We start from the raw sequence: 19573 nt of genomic DNA, 5'->3' as shown, positions 1-19573 counted from the left end.
GTTTGCTCTTACTCTGTAGCTGCAATAAAATCATATAGACTTTTTTTCAAATCAGGACTTTTCTTCATACTCAACTTTTTTCGTATCATACTCAAATTATGTTCTAAATATTTCATTTTCCCTACAAGCTGCCCCTATTCCTATTCTTCTACCTCTTGTTACACCTCCAGAAGAGAAAAAGCTGGGTAAGGATACTTACAGTATTTGAATAGTGTGTACATGTTTCATGCCTGTTGGGTTTTGGGTTTTTGTTTGTTCGTTTGTTTGTTTAGGGGGGATGTTTGATTTTTATAATTAAATTTTAAATATTTTATTCTAAAGCAGAAAAAAAGGTTCCACTGAAGAAAGTCCCTCAAAAGGTGGTTAAAAAACATCCTGAAGAAGTGCCACCACCTAAAGGTAACTTTCCCCATTTTTAACAATAGAAAAATTACTTTGGGGAAACAAGATGTTCTGTTTTGAAGTACCTTGAATCACCCACAATTGTTTGATTTTTGTCTTTATGTTAAAATCCAAACTGATTAGGAAGGCTTAAAAAATAGTCACTTCTTTAAACTGTCTTTGAGGGTGCAGTAATTTCATTGTGTAAACATTGCCTTGCAAATTCCAGGCTATTATATGAATAATTTTTGTTTTTTAAGTTCCTGAGGTGCTGCCAGAGAAGCCCAAAGAGGTCAAAGTAACAACTATGGCAAGGAGAGAAGAGATACATGAAGAAAAGAAGGAAATATATGAAATGCCCAAGGAAACTTATGAAGAATGGGAAGAAGATTACGGGGAAGACCATGATTATTATGTCAAGGAAGAGGGCTATGATGAAGGGGAAGAGGAATGGGAAGAATCTTATGAGAAAAGAGAAGTGACTTATGAAGAAAAAAGAATCATTCATGAAGAAGGTATTTTAATTATCATACCATTTTATTTTTTCTCTTTTCTCATGTTTATTCTTAAGCATCAATATTTTAAAAGAAGTAACTTTTTTCTTTTTTACAATAACTGGAACCAAAATATGCTTGCAAGTTTTAACTGACATTTGATGATAAGCCAAGGACTTGTATGGCGAGGTATAGATGCAGATAGGAAGGATACATTGTAATACATAATAATTTGATTGCAAATGGATTTTGCAGGTCTTTAAAACCTCACATAAAGCAGTAGTTTAAAATTATATGTGTCAGTTATTTAGATATTTCTTCTATAATTTTCATGTGATCTAGATAAACTTGATTTGTGTTAAAAGTTTCACACAATGCTTGATGTTACTGGCTACATTTTGGAATTTCTTTCATGCTATGTCTGTCTTGGGTATTAGCAACATATGCTCTAGAACAGAATTTGGATCTGATGAGAAATCATCAAACTTGGAAATAAGCAAAACATTTTACAGCAAATATTGAATCTCCAAAACTCTGTGTATTTTTCAAATTCATAAAATTATAATGGCCTAACTAATACCTTCCTGTCTATAGAGCCTTTAGACAACATATTATTTCTCATTAAGTGATGTTATTGTTTTTCAAGTGGTTGAAGTTCCTAAGAAACCTGTGCCTGAGCGAAAACCACCAGCAATTATAGCTGAAAAGAAGGAAAAGAAGGAAGTAACAGTTCAGAAAGGTATGACTTTCCTGCAAAAAAACAAGAGTATGCAGATTAACATCTCTCATACATCTCCTTCAAGCTGAATGGTGTTGGTTATTCACATTTCCATGGAAAGGAGAAAATTCTCCTAATGTTGGACAGTGACATGAGCAAGGGTCATGGCAATCCTTCCTCTTCTCCCACCTTATATTTCTAAGCTCTCTGCTCAGTGGTGGTAGGAGCAAACTAAGAATTTATGGCAAAATCAAATTGAGCTTCAGCTATCCTTCCTTCTCACTGTATGTTAGCTGTGGGTATGGGTATATCTATTGAGTCCATAAATGCTGCACTTCTGAGAATTGTCCTCAGTTTCAATCACTGCATATCACTCAGGGGAGGGTGGGCATTGTCCAGTGGATAGGGTACACAAGGCTTGTAACATCCTAAACATGAAAAGAGCCAGTTCTACCTGGTTTGTGTCAGGAAAATAAGTTTCAAGATTATTTAGACAATAAATCTATCTGAATTGCTTGCAGTTGTCAAGAAACCTGTCGATGAAAAAGTGGAGATAACCACTCAGAGGGTTGCAGAAGAAAAAGTCAAACGAGCTGAGGGTAACTATTGTTTAATTACCTTAATGTCATCTTTACATGAAAGTAGTGGGTATTGTTACTTAGCTGATCTACGTATGCTTTATCTTAACAAGGGTCTGATCAATTTTTCAGTCTTTAAAACCTCTAGCAAAAGCTTCTGCTGAATTCTTTTAAAATAAAAGTCTTTTAGGGGAAAATACTAAATGCAGATGCTAACTACCAATGCTTTAAGAAAGGAAGTGAGTATAAAATTGCACTGGATGAAATAGTGTGTTTCACTCTAAGCTGAAGATGAGAAATTCCCATCTTACTCAGATTTCCATTTTGACTCATCTACTGGGATACCTTGGTTAATTGTTTGGTAATGAAATAAGATGTACCCTTATTCTCTCAGCAACTACTTCCTTCTATATAGCATTTCCCATTCTGCAGCAGGATTCTGTCAGCAACAATTTGATATATGTCAGGAAATTACTTGTGTGCTAAATGCCCTGAGTTACTCAGCCCTTTTGGAAGGTAACCATACTAAGAAAAAACCTCATTCCTCATGCAGCTTTGTGTGGTTCCAAGACGCCTGGCTTAGCTACTGACTTAGCTTACGTTTGTCTTGTTTGTTGTATTTTCAATGACACTGCTAGACAACTGTAGACTTACTTTGATCTCTTTGCCAAACATTTGACTGAATAACAAAATTCTAATACCAACAGTTACCAAGAAAGTTGTACCACCAAAACCTACACCAATGGTCATTGAGGAAAAGGTTATGAAAAAGGAAGGTACAGATCAGCATCTTTCCATTAAAGTTAACATTTTTTCCAGCACCCTGTGCATTTCTGTGCATCCTGTAAATATGTGGGCCTGTGTGTGTGTATGTGGATCTATTGTACTAGTCATGTTGTGACTACTCTCAGTGTTTAAATAGTACATGTACCGTGCTTTAGCCTTTCATAAAATCTGTTTTTAACATGTTTGTGGCTAGCCTTTTGCTCCATGTTTAAACAGCCTGCAGAATATTGCAGTGTTATTTAACTTTTTTCCCATCTATTCTGCCAGCTTGTTTATCCTTACATAATAAGCATAATTGTGTCCCAGTCCCCAAAAATATCTTTGAAGAACCACCTTCAAAATTCTTCTGATGTGCTATTTACAAAAGCCTGTGCATGCAATTGTTGCAAATGTTTGGATTAAAGGTGTTTGTGTCTTTAGTCTTTAACAAATACTAAATATTATACTTGTGTGCTTGTTTTGTGTTCAGTATTTTAAAATATGAATACTGACTGTCTAAATATGTCTAGTACTTCAATGTGCAATAGAAATAAAGATCTGATAAAAACTCACATGCTGACTACCACTAATCTGGATCTAGAATATAAAATACTAAAACAAAATCCTATCTTTAAAGTACCTACAGTAGAAACATGGACTGTTTCAGAAGAAAAGATGTCAGTTTCTGTCCACAAAGAAGAAGAATATTCATATGTTACAGGTATGTACAAAATCAAAAATCTGTGCACCCAAATCAAAACAATCTCTCAATCTTACCAGGCTTCCTTTTGGTCAATTTTTATGTATGACAAATTACATATTTAGACACATCGTATATTTGTCTTTCAGTATGCCTTGCTTCTTTTTGTTCATTGTGTGATGTAACCTTGGTTTTCTTTAGCTTAATAGATGGCAGTATTTCGACTATTTAATCTTAATATTGTTTAAATGCTTTTCTTTGAAGAGCCAACAGAGCATGAGAAAACAGTTGAAGAAAGATTCTATGAAGCTGTTTACCCAATTGAAGGTAGATTGATTAAGGATGAGAGGCTAATCAATATTTAAGTTTGTTTGTTTGTTTTAAGTTGAATCAAAATTCTTTGTGAGATTTTTACATGCTGTTGGTTTTCTAGATTAAATTATTTTATGTATTAACATAAGTGTTTCAGTGACCATTGTGTACTGGACACACATAATATCTTCTTAAAGTTTTTCAGATTTACTATGGACATTGATATTTCCTATCTCAGAATTTAATATCTTTAAAATTCTTATTGTAGCACAAAGGGAAATTGAGGAGGAGGAGGAAGAAGTTGTTTCTACAGAACTGGAGATCCCTCATGTTGAAGGTGAATAAAGTCTTTGCATCATCATGTGCCCCATATTTCTGACCTTTATCTGTCTGTAATGCTGTTTACCAAAGGATAACGTAAAAGAACTGAGATCTTTTCATTTCTTTATGGCTCTACTCTCAAACGTTCAAGCCCTACTGCGTTTCTGAATCTTACTATTCTTCATCACTACTTTAAATAACTCTTAATTTTTGAGGGGAGTATATTGTATCTGTTTGATAAAACAGCAGGTTTTGTTATATAGTGTTTGTTTATACACCATGTTAAAAGCACCTACCATGATTTACCAAGTATTTTAACTGTCTTCTGAATGATCACCACCTATCTTTTTTAAGTGCCTGAGGTACCAAAGAGGCGTGTTCCAGAAGAAAGAAAGCCTATTCCTGTCCCTAAAACAGAAGCTCCATCAGCTAAAGGTACTTCTACTGCCCTAGTAAAAAAAAAAAGAAAAAAGCAAAATGCAAGCAAATTGTCTTTCATGGTATTATTTTTCTTGTTTTCTTGAATATTTGTGACTTTACTGTCTGTGTCTTTGTCTTTGCATTGTCTCCATATGCATTATTTGATTTTGCATTGTCTCCATTGCACACTTTCGCTTTTTCACATAACAGCTTACAGCTTGAATTTGTCTCAGCTTGAGCCCTTCTTTCCTAACAGTCTTGTGCTTATTCTTTGTATTTGGGTTGTGTGGCTTTTGGAGACACAGGTAGGGTGTTTTTACTTCAGTAAAATCCAGTGAAAGGCGATAGTGCAGTGATTGTAACACTGGAGTTCTACTGTGTCATAGTGTCTTTCTTGTATTATGTTGGCTGCAGTGCTCAGCTCCTTGTCCAGGCACTGTGTTTGTTCTATAAAACAATCTTGGATTACTGAAATCTGTGTACATGTTCCAAAAGCTAAAGATCTCTTACTCTGACAATGTTTTCCAAAGTGCCTGAAGTCCCTAAGAAACCTGTTCCAGAAAAGAAAGTTGCTGTTGCTAAAAAGGAGGTGGCTCCCCCAGCAAAAGGTACAGTATCTTTTGAATGTGAGCTTTAACCAGTCCTGTGCTATTGCCCTGTTTTCCTAACTTCTATTCATTTCTCAGCATAAGCACATGATAAATACAGTCTTTGTGTATTTTCTTGGATGTCTGTTCTCATCTAAGTCATTCAAAAGCCTTAGAAAGGTTACCTAAAAGAACTTTAATACCTTTAAAGTTTCTGAAATGCTAAAAAACCCTGTGCCTGCAGAAAAAGTACATGTTCCTGTTCCTGAAGGAGAACATCTGCATGCCAAAGATATACTTACTGGTATTATCTGTTGAATTTTATTTTCTTGTTAGTCATATGTAATCATGTGTATGTTTATGTATAATTCTCTTTTATGTATAATTCTCTTTGTATAATTCCATGTGCATATATGAGAGTTTTTAAGGCCAGGTAACATATTTGAGCAGCTCTTTCTTCTGTTAAGAAATCAGTCTTAAATAATCTGACAGACTTTGAGGAACTGCTTTGATTTTACTTTTTTTTTTCCCAAACATATGTCACTCTTGTCTTGTGTCTTCCTATGTTAAGTGTATGAATGTGTTATGTGGTGTGTTTTGATATTCTTATAAGTGGATTAGTGAAAGCTATAATGCTCTAATAAATCTTTGAAATACAGAATTCAGTTATCTTCTATTTTATCTTTTTGAAGTGCCAGAGGTGCCTAAGAAAGCTCCTCCAGAGAAAAAAATTGCTGTTCCAAAAAGAGAGGAAGCTCCAGCACCTAAAGGTACACTTAAATAAATATTGGCCTTTTCTTATTATCTTAAGCATCTTGTTTATGTGCAATTTTAGTATTGTTAAATGGATCTGGTTTTATTTGTACTTCAGTTACATTAGATATGTAATTTTTGTGTCAGTTTTGTGGATAAGTGTGCTGTAGGTGAAGTTTTAAAGCACCAGCCCATTTTAGCTAATAATATTAAAATAAAAATCTTTGAAGTGCCAGAAGTATCTAAGAAACTGGCTCCAGAACAAAAAATATCATATGTTGCTAAAGTAGAAGTTCCCCCTGCAAAAGGTAGAAATATAGTTCACTGTAATGTCATTTGTTGTAATCCTCAGAACAAAGTGTTTATGTCAACTTGCTCAACTGTCATGTTTTGTAAACAAATCATGTCCATGTGCAGTCTTTTTGAACAACGCATTTCTCTTACGTGATGCATTTGCCAGTTTTTACTTCAGAGGTTCTAAAATAAATACTTTTTTTAAGTGCCTGCGGTTCCTAAGAAACCTGTTCCTAAAGAGAAAGTATCTCCTGCTGTTCCTAAAAAAATTGAGGCTCCTCCAGCTAAAGGTATACTTTGCAGTAGCATACAAGGACATGCTATTTCTCAGCTTCCGTTTATATATTTTGTCTTGTTATTCATTTGTGCTTTCCCTGTGAATTCTGCTGTTCTGATTTAGTGACAATGAGTCATTACAGTATGTTGTATATGTTGTGTAATCTTTATATAATTATTCATTCTAAATATTGAATCTCTGTTGTATGTTACATGCTCAGTACCCTTAAGCAAATCTTTGGAAACTTAGATTTAGCATTTTGCAATATTTCTTTCACAATGGAATTGGAAAAGCACACATTTATTTTTATTATCTTTCAAAGTACCTGAAGTGCAGAGGAAAGCCACTTTTGAAGAAAGAGTACATATTACAGAAGAAAGAATATCTGTTGCCATTCCAGAGGAAATCCCACTACCTGAAGGTACACTATAAACAGACAAGAGTGAGAAACATATGCTTTGTCCACAAGTCTGCTGTTCTAATACCAAGATGAAAATACACAAAAATTTTGTGTTAGTTATCTTGTATGAGTTTTGAGTTGAACATTTTGCTAACTTACAGGCAGTTAAGAGCCTCCTGAGTGCCAGTTACCATTTCAGTCTTGAATGCCAGGATCCCACCACATCAACAGGAATGGAAACTGCCGCTGAATACAATGATCTTCAGATCAGGCTCCCATAAAATCATAGTGACAAACACAAATGGATTGTTCGGTTTAGACTCTTCTAATTAGGGCTGTAAGCCTCCATTTGTCATACACCATACAAAGCTCTCTGTAGCCCTGCAGATAACAGTACTGGTTCCCTCTGTAGTGTTAGCTTCTCACCAGCTTTCAGTTCACGTTCTTGTACTCAGGGAAGATTTAGATCAGTTGGTTTAAATCAGTATAATTATGCATAATCTCTTCTTCAAGGTAACTGAAATCAGCATTTTCTCTGGTTTTGTATCCCATTAATAATTATCCAGTCAAGACAATTAATATTTTCCTTTAAAAATCATAAATGAGTTTTTAGAAGCAAATACAGAAATTGTCTATCTAAAATATGAACTTTCAAATTATACTCCTATAGGTATGTGCAGTGTTAATTTCTGTTTGCCTCTTGAAAATTAACCTTTTCTCCAGAACAAGATGATTCCCCTGACACACTCACATTTGTTGATGTGCACATGCCAGGATCTCCTTTCAGTTCCTGACCTATCCTTCTAGTCTTGTTCCTCTCCTTCTCACTTTCATGCACTTGGATCGAGGAGCAACCTCTGATTCTTTGACTCTTATTTCCTCCACCTCAGCTGTTGGGATGGGAAAGCTGAGGCATTCTGATGAACTGACAGTTGACCTGGGAGTGGTATTAGAGAGATAAACCAACAAACAACAGAATATAATTTAGAGCAAATCATATATATGTATGTGCACAGCACTTTCTGTATTGTATGTGTATCTGTCATTGTCATATGGAGCTTGTGAGGGCTGGTCTTCATGTTCTCCATCCATCAATCCCTTCCTCTCTACATCTATCCGTCCACCAAAAATACTAAAATTAATAATTTTCCTTAAAGAACCAACAGTAGAAGAATGGTCTGAAGAAGAAACAGAGGAAGTTTCTATTTCCGTTCACAGAGAACAGATTTCTGAAGGTATGACAACAATTCAGGAATACTAGGCAAAAGCAAAAAACTAATTTTTGTGTTGTACCAAAAAATAGTGTGGATTAATATCTACTTTAAGGAAAAAAATTACTGCTGTGTAAATACATTTCATAACTTTTAAATTTAATACTAAGAATGTCTAAAATTTATATTACTTGCTTTTGAAAAATGTAGTAGTTAATCCTGTTGTGATACATTGAAAATATTGAGGTATCTCCTGGATATTGAGATCTATCAGCACTTCTTTTAGTTTATAAAAATTCTCTGTTGAAAGTTCCTCTTTTGCCAGATTGCTTGAATGAAGTAAAAGTCCTTCACAATATCATGGTGCACTTTGGTTCCTCAGAAAATTTCATCATGAAATGACTTTGTTGTTTCCACCTGTATGTTTATTGGCAGTAACGTAATGCTGTGAAGAACAGTAACTAACACTGATTGACTCAATTTCTGTTAAAAGTGACTCCCAAGAAAGATTTTTCCAGGGACAACCTTAGTCAAGGAATTTTCTCAGTATTCGGGAGAGAAGCTTTCTCAAAATGGACAAATTCCAACATTAGTAAACTAGTGGACAGTGGAATGGACTGAGCATTTTCAAATTCCACGCAAATGCAACATGAGAGTTCAGTCTCTCGGTTCCATTTGAGTTCCTTGGAATGTTTTCACTGACCTCAGAGAGAGCAGGGTGGCTTGAATGTAGATTTTATAATACCAGAGGTGTCTATTGGTAATGCGCATTGCTTATTCTTGTCTAACAAATATGTTGTTGCTTACCAGGGCAACCATAAAGACAGTAATATATGTCAAAGACTTATACCTAAGTATGTTTATATCTTACTCTTTTAAAGTGACTGAAGAGTCTTACTACATAGAGGAGACGGTAACAGTTCCTAAAAGAGAAGAAGCCCCACCCACTAAAGGTATATGCTCTTTGCACTGCCACATACTGGTTGTTTCATTACTCTTAACATTATGTTGCCACTTTATGTTTATGTCCATTTGTGGCTTTTTTGTATTAAAGAAATGTGTTCATGTTACAGTGATGCTACACCTCTCTGTAAAACTATGTATTGTAATTTTTTTAAGTGCCTGAGAAGTACAGGAAAGTTGTCCCTGAACCGAAAGTCCCAGCTGCTCCTAAGGAAGCTCCAGGAGTGAAAGGTATAAACAAGGTTCTCAACTGGGTGGTGTATCTTAAAGGGGATTATGTTTGTCTTACTGCCTTTCTTGTACATGTTGACAAGAATAGTGTCTGCTTACAGTGGTGAGTGCTTGTCTCAAATTCCATCTTGTACTTTGAAAATTATTGTTTCTTGTACTATGAAAATTATTGTTTGTGCTAACTTGGTAAAACACATTTTGAAGTAGTAGGCAATTGCAAATATTACATGTTAATATTCTTTCTCATCTTCCTTCTCATCTTACTCATTTTATTAAAGTTCCTGAAGTTCATAAGAAAGCAGTTCCTAAAGAGAAAGTACCTGTCCCTGTGTCTAAAAAAATTGTGGCTCCACCAGCAAAAGGTATATGAGTGGTTTGTTCTTGCTGCAAAAAAAAAAAAGGCTTTTTTTCCTGTATTCCATCTTTAACATATTTGCATGTCAATACAAAATATATCTCCCATATCAAATTTCTTTGACATTAAACATGAAGTTATGTTTGTTTGTCTACCATGACACCTGTGACCTGTGTTGTCTTGATGAGATTTGTTACTTTATCTTCTATCTTATACCTCTTGATGAAATCAATCAAATTTTCTAAAGTTGCACAATCTTTTTTAAGAACCCGCAGAAGAACAGGTGCCCACTTTTGAGATAGAAGTTGAAGAACCTGCAGCAACCAAAGGTAAACAGAATATTATTATCGTGGAGATTTTTTAGTTTGGCCTAGCAGTATTTGTGTTTAGGCATTTTACTTCAATACGGTTTTGTTTGTTAGTAAATTAAATACAGTTTTGTTTGTTAGTTTTGTTGTGTAACCTTTGTGTCATTTTTGTGCTATGACTGTAAAGCACTCTCTCCTCCAGGGTCTCGTTTTTGTTTCTGTTGACGTTCACTTAGCACTTTCTTTTTAAATAATCAGAATAAGTAGAAGAAACTTACATATATGTATTTCAAATATTGCAATTAAATACTCTTACACATTATTTTTAAGTGACTGAAGTGCACAGGAAAATTATCACAGAAGAAAAAGTTGCAGTTGCTAGAAAAGAGGAGGCTCCACCAAAAAAAGGTATATAATTTTGCAAATTTTGCAGAGTTACACAGAAGTCTTGTTTCAGAGTAGTGGTTTATATTTGTGTCTAGTTATCTAATATAAACTGTACTGTTTAGTGTTTGCTGTCTTTTTTTCTTTTTTTTTTTTTTTTTTTTTTACTTGAAGAATTGTCAAGTCTCTATTTGTGTTTTGTGTCATCTGATTATGTTCACCTGCGGGGATTAACTCAACAGCTTTTAAAATAAACTATTTTTAACAAAATACCAGCAGTGCCCAAGAAGCCTGTGCCAGAAGACAAAGTACCTGTTCCAATTTCACGAAAAGTGCCAACTCCACCTGCTAAAGGTATACCAGTTCTTTTGAAAGTAGAGATGTCTTCTAAATATTAGTTGTTCCTGTGCATCATACTCACAGTCTGCCTGGTTAATCAAATGTCTCTCCTGATTTGGTTATAAGTGAAAAGGACCTTTGTCTTCTCCCCTGAAAAGAATGCAGAGGGTGACAGAGGATAGTCATGCACCTGCATTCCTTGCATCTTCTAGCTACTATTTAACATCATTGATCACTTAAATGCTTTGCAAAGCTGAGTGAAGACATTTATTTACTCAGTGAAGAAGTTAAATAAATTTGAACACATTTAGAAAAAAAATCACTGTTTTATACCATTTTCAATATTCAGTGAAGGTCTCAAAATTGCAAATATGTCCTCTGTTTCTGTGCTTTTCTTGTGTTGAAAAGTGATTTTGTTATGTACCCCATATGTGTGGTGTTCTGTGGTTTAACTGCGTTTCTGAAGAGTTTGAGAGCAAAGTATTTACATCTTACTTTCATCTCAATTATTCCATCTTTCTTCACAATGTGTGAATATTCTGTTTGGTTTTTATTTGTTTTGGTCTATATATCTGTTACTCTAATATTGTAGGTATTATACTAGTATATATTATTTTAATATTTAACTATATTTCTGCTGTTACTAAAACAGTGTTTCAAAGTGTCTAATTTATCTGAGAAATCTATTTCTGCAACCTTCCAAACTGATAGTATTCAAAATACTTAATGCATATCTAGCTACTGTGCACTAAAGCTTCAACTGGTCATTTTCTCTATTAATTTACATGTCTTTATGTTTGCATGTCTAATGTGATTGTTGTGTTTATTATATTTTTCTATGTAATAGTGTACCATTTTTCTTTTGTATGAACTTCAGAAAGTGTGTGATTTCTTTTAGAATTTAGTATTCTTAAAATTACTATCTTTAAAGTGTCAGAAGTGCAGAAGAAAATTTCCAGAGAAGAAAAAGTATCCATTGCTGTTCCAAAAAGAAAAGTGTCTCCACCACCAGAAGGTACTCCTGCCCATGGATTAATCTATGAACATATTGTCCTCATGCAATACCACCAGAATTTCAAGTCTATTGGTCTGGCACCTTTCTTGAAGTTCAAATTTAAAATCATAGACTCATTTAAGTTGAAAAAGACACTTAAGATCCTTGAGTCTTGTTGTTAAACTAACTCTACCAAGTCTATCAGTTTGGTCTACCACAATCCCAAGGAAACTTTTACAAGTTTTTGAGAAACACTGTAGACATTTTCACCAATTACTCTGGGTATGGGAGGTGTCAGGAAATAATAGTAATGATTTTTCTAAGAAACTCCAAATGGGATATTTATTATTGTACGTGATATTGCACCAGAGTTAAAAATATTAACGTTAGGCTCTGTCTTTGAAGTACCAACAGAAGAAGAACACTGGGCTATGTCAGAGGAAGTATCCATTTCTCTCCATACAGAACAGGAGATTTCATACACAGGTATGAAGACTCAAAAGATTCTGTGTCCAAATTTACATCTTGTCACCTACTTTAAAAAAAAAAAAAAAAGAGAACAAAACAAAATTTCATGTCCTTTGTTTATTGCCAGTTTATCATGAAAATGAGCTTGTATAATAGCACAAGACAGTATTCGATTCTCATAAAAGGCTTAATTCTTTTCTCTTGGCTCAATGCTCTTGTCATAGTAGAAGCCCAACAATTTCACTGGGTTCTCCTCTACAAATCTTGCCACCTCTCTTACCTTTGAGTGGAAATAGGATAGCCTTTTTTTCTGAAAACAAAGCCCGTTCTGTAAAAGGAATTCCTCACCCAAATCTCAAGGTAAAATAAAAAAATCTTTAGCTCTACTGTTTTGTACATGCCTGAAACGCTTAGCACAGTCCTATATAATGTATCTGCTTGCTCAAGGGCTTTGAGCAAAGTCCACAGCCTTTAAAGAAATTTCATTGCTTTTTCACTTTTGGAGACAATTTATTGATTTGGGGAAAATGACCCACAAGGCGCCTCACACTTATTACTTTTAGACCTGCTACTGTTGATAAAGAGCATTATCATATTCATATCATGAAAGATTAATACAATCAAATCTGTGTGAAATTAAATAATCTATTTAGTCTCTCAGTGGAGGACAAGCATCTCATGGGTAGTAAGAGAATCTTTGAGTGGATCTCTACAAGGCAGGTGTAATATGCCAGCTGGTTTGGGAAAAAAAGATCAAAGCAAAAGGACATGAAATGCAATGGTTCTCCCATGAGACACCAATCAGATGTGTTTTAGCTGAAACAAAAGAATCCAAAGGAACTTGAACTTTCTGAAAAGTGCAGTCATGCACAATGCAGTTTTTGATATCAAATCCACCAAAGTTATCAGTTCCAATCGGTTTTAGTTTAAGATTTCAAATGCAGATGTACCTGGCACTTTTAATTAAATATCAAGCAGGACTTGGCCAGAAAATACTTAGAGAGCTAATCAGTCTTCACATTGCCCAAAAATAACACCCACTTAGCCAGTGTCAAGACTTGTGGCAGCCACTCATCTATGCTCATTATAGCTTGTCATGACGAGAACATCTGGAAAGTCTCAAATCTGTCACTGACATAATGGATTCCATCTCTTAAGATGGTCAGGAAAAATCTCCAATTTGTTAAGAAAATGCCAAAGTTGTTTTCTAACTTGACAAGTGTCCCAGCTGTTAAAATGCCAGGGTAATTTTCTGTGCAGTTTCTAGCTATATTGACATCTTGCCCATTCGACAAGACCCAGGTGTTTCTCTGAAAGAGAATATGCTGGTTTAAAGATAGCATACATTCTTTCCTAAGTAAGTCTTAAATACTAAACATATCCACACCTTAATCTTCTGGAATTTTTCTTGCTTTTATAGAGAATACCTTCTTGCCATGCCTGAACAAACAAGTCACTTTGTAAAGTAATTGACAGAAGAGGGTAAATACCTTCCTCACTGAGCAATTCATTCTTTTGCCTTTAAGACCAGAGCTCTTATCTGTTGTTAGTCACTCTGGAAGTTTTTCTGTGCAAATCTTTTGTTGCCAGTGATTGAGGACTCCTGATCTATTCCCGAGGCTGCTGTGGAGGGGCTGCTACAGTGGACAGTGAGATTTAGTGATTTTTTAATTGGGGGAATTTGGATTTTGAGTTCTGCCCAGCAGCAAGCTTACCTTCACTGTTGGCAGCAGTGGATGAAGCAGGAATCATATCAGCTGCTTATATTGCTATCTTGAAAAGTTCAGTCTTTCTTAATTCTAAAGTAGCCTATTGACTCTCCTAACTACATGTCCAATGTCAATAAACACACTTGTCTTTTACATGTCAGTCATGTATTTGTAAGATCTCTTTTTCTCATTCTTGCCAAGAATATTTTTGCTTCTAAACAATACATCTAAAAATTCTTAAATATAATTGTAATCTGTCTTTTAAGTGCCTGATATACCAGAGAGGGCTGTCATTGAAGAAAGAGTACCAATTTATCCTCCTAAAAAACTGGCAAGACCACCAGCAAAAGGTATACTGGATAGAGAATTGAAATATGGTATATATGTTTTTTGTGTCTTGTATGTTCCATGTAAAGTGAGTATTGATTTGTTTTCCATGAATGTTCTTCTTGTGCTTGATTCTTAATTGCCAATACCTTGTGATCCTTATTATAAGTGAGATCTATGTGCTAAATTTTAAGGTTCTTTTAATTGGTATCTTTTTAAGCGCCTGAAGTACGCAAGACAGTTGTCCGAAAAGAAAAAGCATATGTTGAAGTTCCTCAGTATGAAGAGGAAGAAGAGATTCCAAAATATGAAGAGGAAGAAACCACCAGATATGAGCAGGAAGTAATCCATTACAAGGAGGAGGTTCACCATTATGAAGAAGTTAGTCACTATGAGGAAGAAGTTCCTCAGTATGAAGAGGAAGAAGTTGCACATTTTGAAGAAGAAGCTGCTTCTTATGAAGAGGAAGTTGCTGAATATGAGGAGGAAGAGCCAGAAGCTCCTCAGTATGAAGAGGAGGCTCCCCCACCAGTTAGAGGTATACTTTAGGGTTTGTGTGAGAAAAAGTAGTATTTTTCATTCTGTTAAAATACCAAAGCTTTCTTTTAAAATATTCTGGAGTGCTTTGCAGTGTGCCTTTCTTCAAGATGTTTATTGGTTAGTATGTAGTGTAGAAAACTGGTGATGAGTGTTTGTCTACTCTTCAGTACTACCTCTATAAATTTAAATGTTCTATGTCGTACATATTTATTCCTCTTCCATATGAACAATTTTCACTGAGAAAATTTAGCTGAGCTTAATTTCATCCTCATATGGAATCCAATTTTGCTATCAAACTGTGCTTGAAATACTTAGAAATGCTTATGTGAAGTTGGCAATCACAGACAAAATATATATTTATCTACAAAATAGGTAGAATACTTGAAAATGATTTAGGAACACAAGTCAGATTGAATTCCTCTCAAAAATATTTGAAAACCCTATGGTTGATGTTTATTTCTGTCCTAAAGGGAAAAATATATTTTCATGAAAAGGAAAGATACAAAAGTTTTATTAAATATCCATATTTAAATACTCTTAGTTTTAGGATTTTTCTTAGGCCTAATTTTTATGGTACTGGTATAAATTTTCTACATTGTTAGTGGAGAATGAACATAATATTCCCTACTTAGGAGAATCGGGTCATTTCAAAACCTTGATACATCATAATATAAGGATATAAATCATCTATATCTGGTTTTCCAAAATTATGTAATCGACCAAGAGTGCTTAAAAATGTATCCTTTCCAGTCCTGATCCAAATCATTCCATAGTGTCTTTTCCCCCCGAAGAAGTTCAGAATTTCTTTTGACTAACCAGTGAATGCCAAAATCTCTGTTTGACACTGTTTGCAGTAGAATTTTGGCATACCGATTAGCAGATTTTTCATAGTTGAGAAAATATGAAGCTGCACAGTGCAAAAGCCATGTTAATCCTAAACAGGAACATTATTGTTGGCTAAAATTTCCTTTGACTAGTCAGAGTAGCTAAGTTTAATTCATTCCAAACTTTCTTCAGTGTGCTCAGGGCCAGTGTAAAGCAAGGCCTGTCACTGTAAAACTCTTATGGGTATTTCTGGGGTTTGGAGTAGAAAAAGAAGTTTAGGTTTATTTTAGTTGAAACCTTTGCCTCACTATAGTTAAAGGGAAAGGCTATTGGCTTCAGAAGAGTTAAGGTTGTTTTTTTAAACATTTCGTTTACCCAACAAATTTGGTATAAACTGCTGGGTATTTATAGTGTGTCCATAGTTCTGCACTTGAAGTGAGTCAGTTGATAAACTAGATGTGCTTGTTTTTTGCATATAGAAAGCTCCTGGAAATTTTTAAGGAAGAAAATATAATCAACAATTTATATTTAAGACATATGCAATAATAATATGAGATGCAACCTATTAAATGCCTGAGTAGAATTAGGATTGTAGTTCTAGGGAGAAACACGGAAAAATAGTAAAACCACTAAGCAACTAATACAGAAATTTGGTAATTGTTTATCACAATGTTTGTAATAAGTATCAAAAAATTGGAGAAAATTAAATTGTATTTTTGCCAATTTCCCACCGTGACCCTTTATAATCTTCTTTAATAGCTGTTTCTAGAAAGTCAAACTTAGTCTTCTGATCAGCAAAAAATCCCTTGAAGTGAAAAACATTTTTATTGATGGCATCAGTTTGCAATTTTATTTTGTCTTAACAATTAAATCCTGTTAAATCATAGCTGTATGTTTTGAGTATGTATTTGTATGTTTGCTTGTATGTCCCCACTGTTAAAGGAGTAAATACCTAAAACATTAATGGTATCTTTCAAGTGCCTGAGGTTCCCAAGAGGCCTGTTCCAGAGGAAAAAATACCTATTATGAAGAAAAAAGAAGCTCCTCCAGCAAAAGGTATATATCATCTCTTTATGTTAGCAGACATCCTCTGAATATGTAATTCACATTATTTTCCAGATGTCTTAATTGATTATTACTTTTTTCTGCTCTTTTTGGAGGGAGCTCTTACGATGAAATACTTGTGTTGCTGTGTTTTGGGTTTTTTTTTTTCTGTTGTGAGTAGCTTGTGGTTTATTTTTTTAACTAAAATGATGTTTTTTAAAAGTGCCTGAGGTGCCAAAGAAACCTGTACCTGAAAAGAAAGTCCAAGTGCCGAAGAAGGAAGCTCCCCCAGCTAAAGGTATATGCACGTGTAATTATCTATGATCAGGAAAATTTTCTACAGTTCATTTATCTTCTCACTTGTTTTAAAAACCAGGATAGTAAGTGAATTTTTACTCTTAAGAATTTTGGTTCTTTTTGTTTGTGTTTAATTGTTTAGTGTGACTGTCTTGTATGTCACATTGTTTAAGATTCTCATGCCAAGCTCAATTTTCAATCATATCTTACTAAGTTCCAGAAGTGCCAAAGAAACCTGTGCCAGAAGAGAAGGTTCCCATTCCTGTACCAAAAAAGAAGGAAGTTCCACCAGCAAAAGGTATATCAGCTCTTGACTGAATGTGTTAAAAAAAAAATTCTAAGTCAGTCTTCGTTCATCTTTCCTCTTTTAATATAATGTAGAATGAAAAAAGTTTTCTAGTCTTGACGTTCTTTTTCATTGCACCCTGTTGATTCATATCAATGTTTTTTACCTTATGGTTCAAAAATGAAATTCTTAAGTTACAATGTATTTTTTTAAGTGCCTGAAGTACCAAAAAAACCTGTGCCAGAAGAGAAGGTAGTTGTCGCAGTGCCTAAAAGAGCAGAAGAGCCTCCACCAGCCAAAGGTACACCAGTTTCTGATTCAGCTGTGTGATTCTAGTTTTGTTTCTTCAGCTTTAGGAGTCTTCCAGTAAGAAGCCCATTCCTTGTCCCAGTATGTCTGAGCCACTCCCTGACCTGTGTTTGGTCAGGACACTTGTGGCTGTGTCTGTCAGTCATGGGTGCTGCACTTAGTGTAGGCTTTCAAAATGTCTGTGCTTGTGTATTGTATTATCTCTGTCTTTTGAATCTTATACTTCTAAACAATTTTAAAGGATTTACTGTTTCAAAAACAGATGGTCAAAAGATAAACAATGTACCTAAACAGCCAGATCTACCCTTTAGCCTTACTACAATTTGTGATGCTGTAGTACGTTTGTAAGTTTACATCTGTGCATAAATATGTGGGTAAAATAATGTTAACTTTTGTATACAACTAGATTGTACCTCATTTGTGTGGTTCTCTTATCATTTATTATTTATGTTACATTGAAAATTAATTCCTTAAATAAAAATGTCTTTTAAGTGCCTGAAGTGCTCAAGAAAGTTCCAGAAAAGACAGTACCTGCCCCTGTACGTAAAAAGCCAGAACCTCCACCAGCCAAAGGTATTGATTCTTATAACTGAACATGCAGATGATGCTTCTTATTGTTTCTTTATGTTTGTTATTAGAATTTAATTGAAGTATCGTAGGAGTTTGTGCTAAATGTCCTTGCTCAGTCGTACTCTTCAACTTCTGTGTAAGTTGTCTCTCACTTTCTGATGTTGTGTCTAAGTCCTCTACAATTAAATACTATCTTTAAAGTGCCAGAAATACCAAGACCTCCCAGGGAAGAGGTACCTAGTTTTGTTCCTGAAGAAGAAGAGGAAGAGGAAAATGTTCCAGAGATACCAGCAAGAGGTACATCATTCCTTGAAGATTATGAGAGTTGTGTTCAATTCATTAAGATCTTCACATCCATTCACTGTTTTAAGCTTGGTGTAAACCTAAATTAACCTTCTAAGGGGAGTTTGCCTATTCTTCTTGATCTGTGTGCTTTTGTTCTGTGGTTTCAGTAGTTTTGATGTTCTAAAAGCAATTAAAAATTTCTTACCAAAACAATATCTTTAAAGTGTCAGAAGTGCCCAAGAGAGCTGTCCCAGAAGAAAAAGTACCTGTTGCAGTTCCTAAAGCAAAGAAAATGCCACCATCTAAAGGTATATCATTGTGGTGTATGCAGATAAGTCCTCTCCCTCTTATTTTTGTATTTCAGTAAAACTTAATATTAAAATTCAATTTGTACTCATGTAAAGTCAGATTCTTGGTTCTAGCACCCTGCTGCTTCCCTGTAGGGAGCGATGCCAGGGCTCAGACAGGGCTTGATTGTCTATTTTCTTATTGGCTTTAGTTTTTCAATAATTGACAGTGACATTATAATTCAGAACCAGTTTTAAAATTAATTTTAGATAAAATTAATTAATTTAAACTAATTTTAATATTAATTTAGATTTAGTTTAAATGAAAACAAAATAGCTGAAATAAAATGTTGTTTTTACCTGGAAATTCTTCAGTTCAGGGAGATCACTCTTACATATACATTGAGAGTATGCTAAATTCTCAAGGTTTTTAGCTAAATTTATGCAAAAGGAAAATCAATTCATAACTGACCATACAAATAAGCTGATGATATACCCTAAATGTGAAATCAAAGATGAGGCAGATTATTGCAAAGCCACCATCTGGTGACAAGCAAATTCTACCTCAGCAGCTGGAAAGTTTTTATGTAAAAAAGACCCCTAGATGCTAGTGATCTTTCTTAACCTCTGTTTTGTAGCATATCTTGCTATATATTTTCTTTTTCCAACAATACTGTGGAATTAAAAATTGGGAAAAGAGCTCATCCGCATATAATCCTTGTAACCCAGTTGCACATTTTTATTTCCAGGGAGCGAAAAGTACCCAATAGATTTCCCCCTATTTTTTTATTACTATTTTGTTACTGTTGTTACTTTAAAATTGCTGTCCCTATGTCTTATG

General features: G+C 34.5%; 1 protein-coding gene across 1 annotated transcript in view; it reads left to right on the top strand.

Moving 5' to 3' along the window:
* Positions 1-19573, top strand: part of TTN (titin) — a 240521-nt gene that overhangs the window by 89702 nt on the left and 131246 nt on the right. Inside the window, exons 107-117 of the mRNA XM_071562604.1 lie at positions 129-185; positions 322-399; positions 642-896; positions 1522-1614; positions 2115-2192; positions 2879-2947; positions 3574-3657; positions 3901-3963; positions 4217-4285; positions 4624-4704; positions 5220-5297. Coding sequence (XP_071418705.1) covers positions 129-185; positions 322-399; positions 642-896; positions 1522-1614; positions 2115-2192; positions 2879-2947; positions 3574-3657; positions 3901-3963; positions 4217-4285; positions 4624-4704; positions 5220-5297 — 1005 coding nt within the window. The remainder of the gene's footprint in view (positions 1-128; positions 186-321; positions 400-641; positions 897-1521; positions 1615-2114; positions 2193-2878; positions 2948-3573; positions 3658-3900; positions 3964-4216; positions 4286-4623; positions 4705-5219; positions 5298-19573) is intronic.

Source organism: Pithys albifrons, chromosome 8 (genome assembly GCF_047495875.1).
Source record: "Pithys albifrons albifrons isolate INPA30051 chromosome 8, PitAlb_v1, whole genome shotgun sequence".
Classification (NCBI taxonomy): Eukaryota; Metazoa; Chordata; class Aves; order Passeriformes; family Thamnophilidae; genus Pithys; species Pithys albifrons.
Note: the sequence above shows the minus strand (reverse complement) of the source record. Positions and strands in the feature narration are given on the sequence as shown.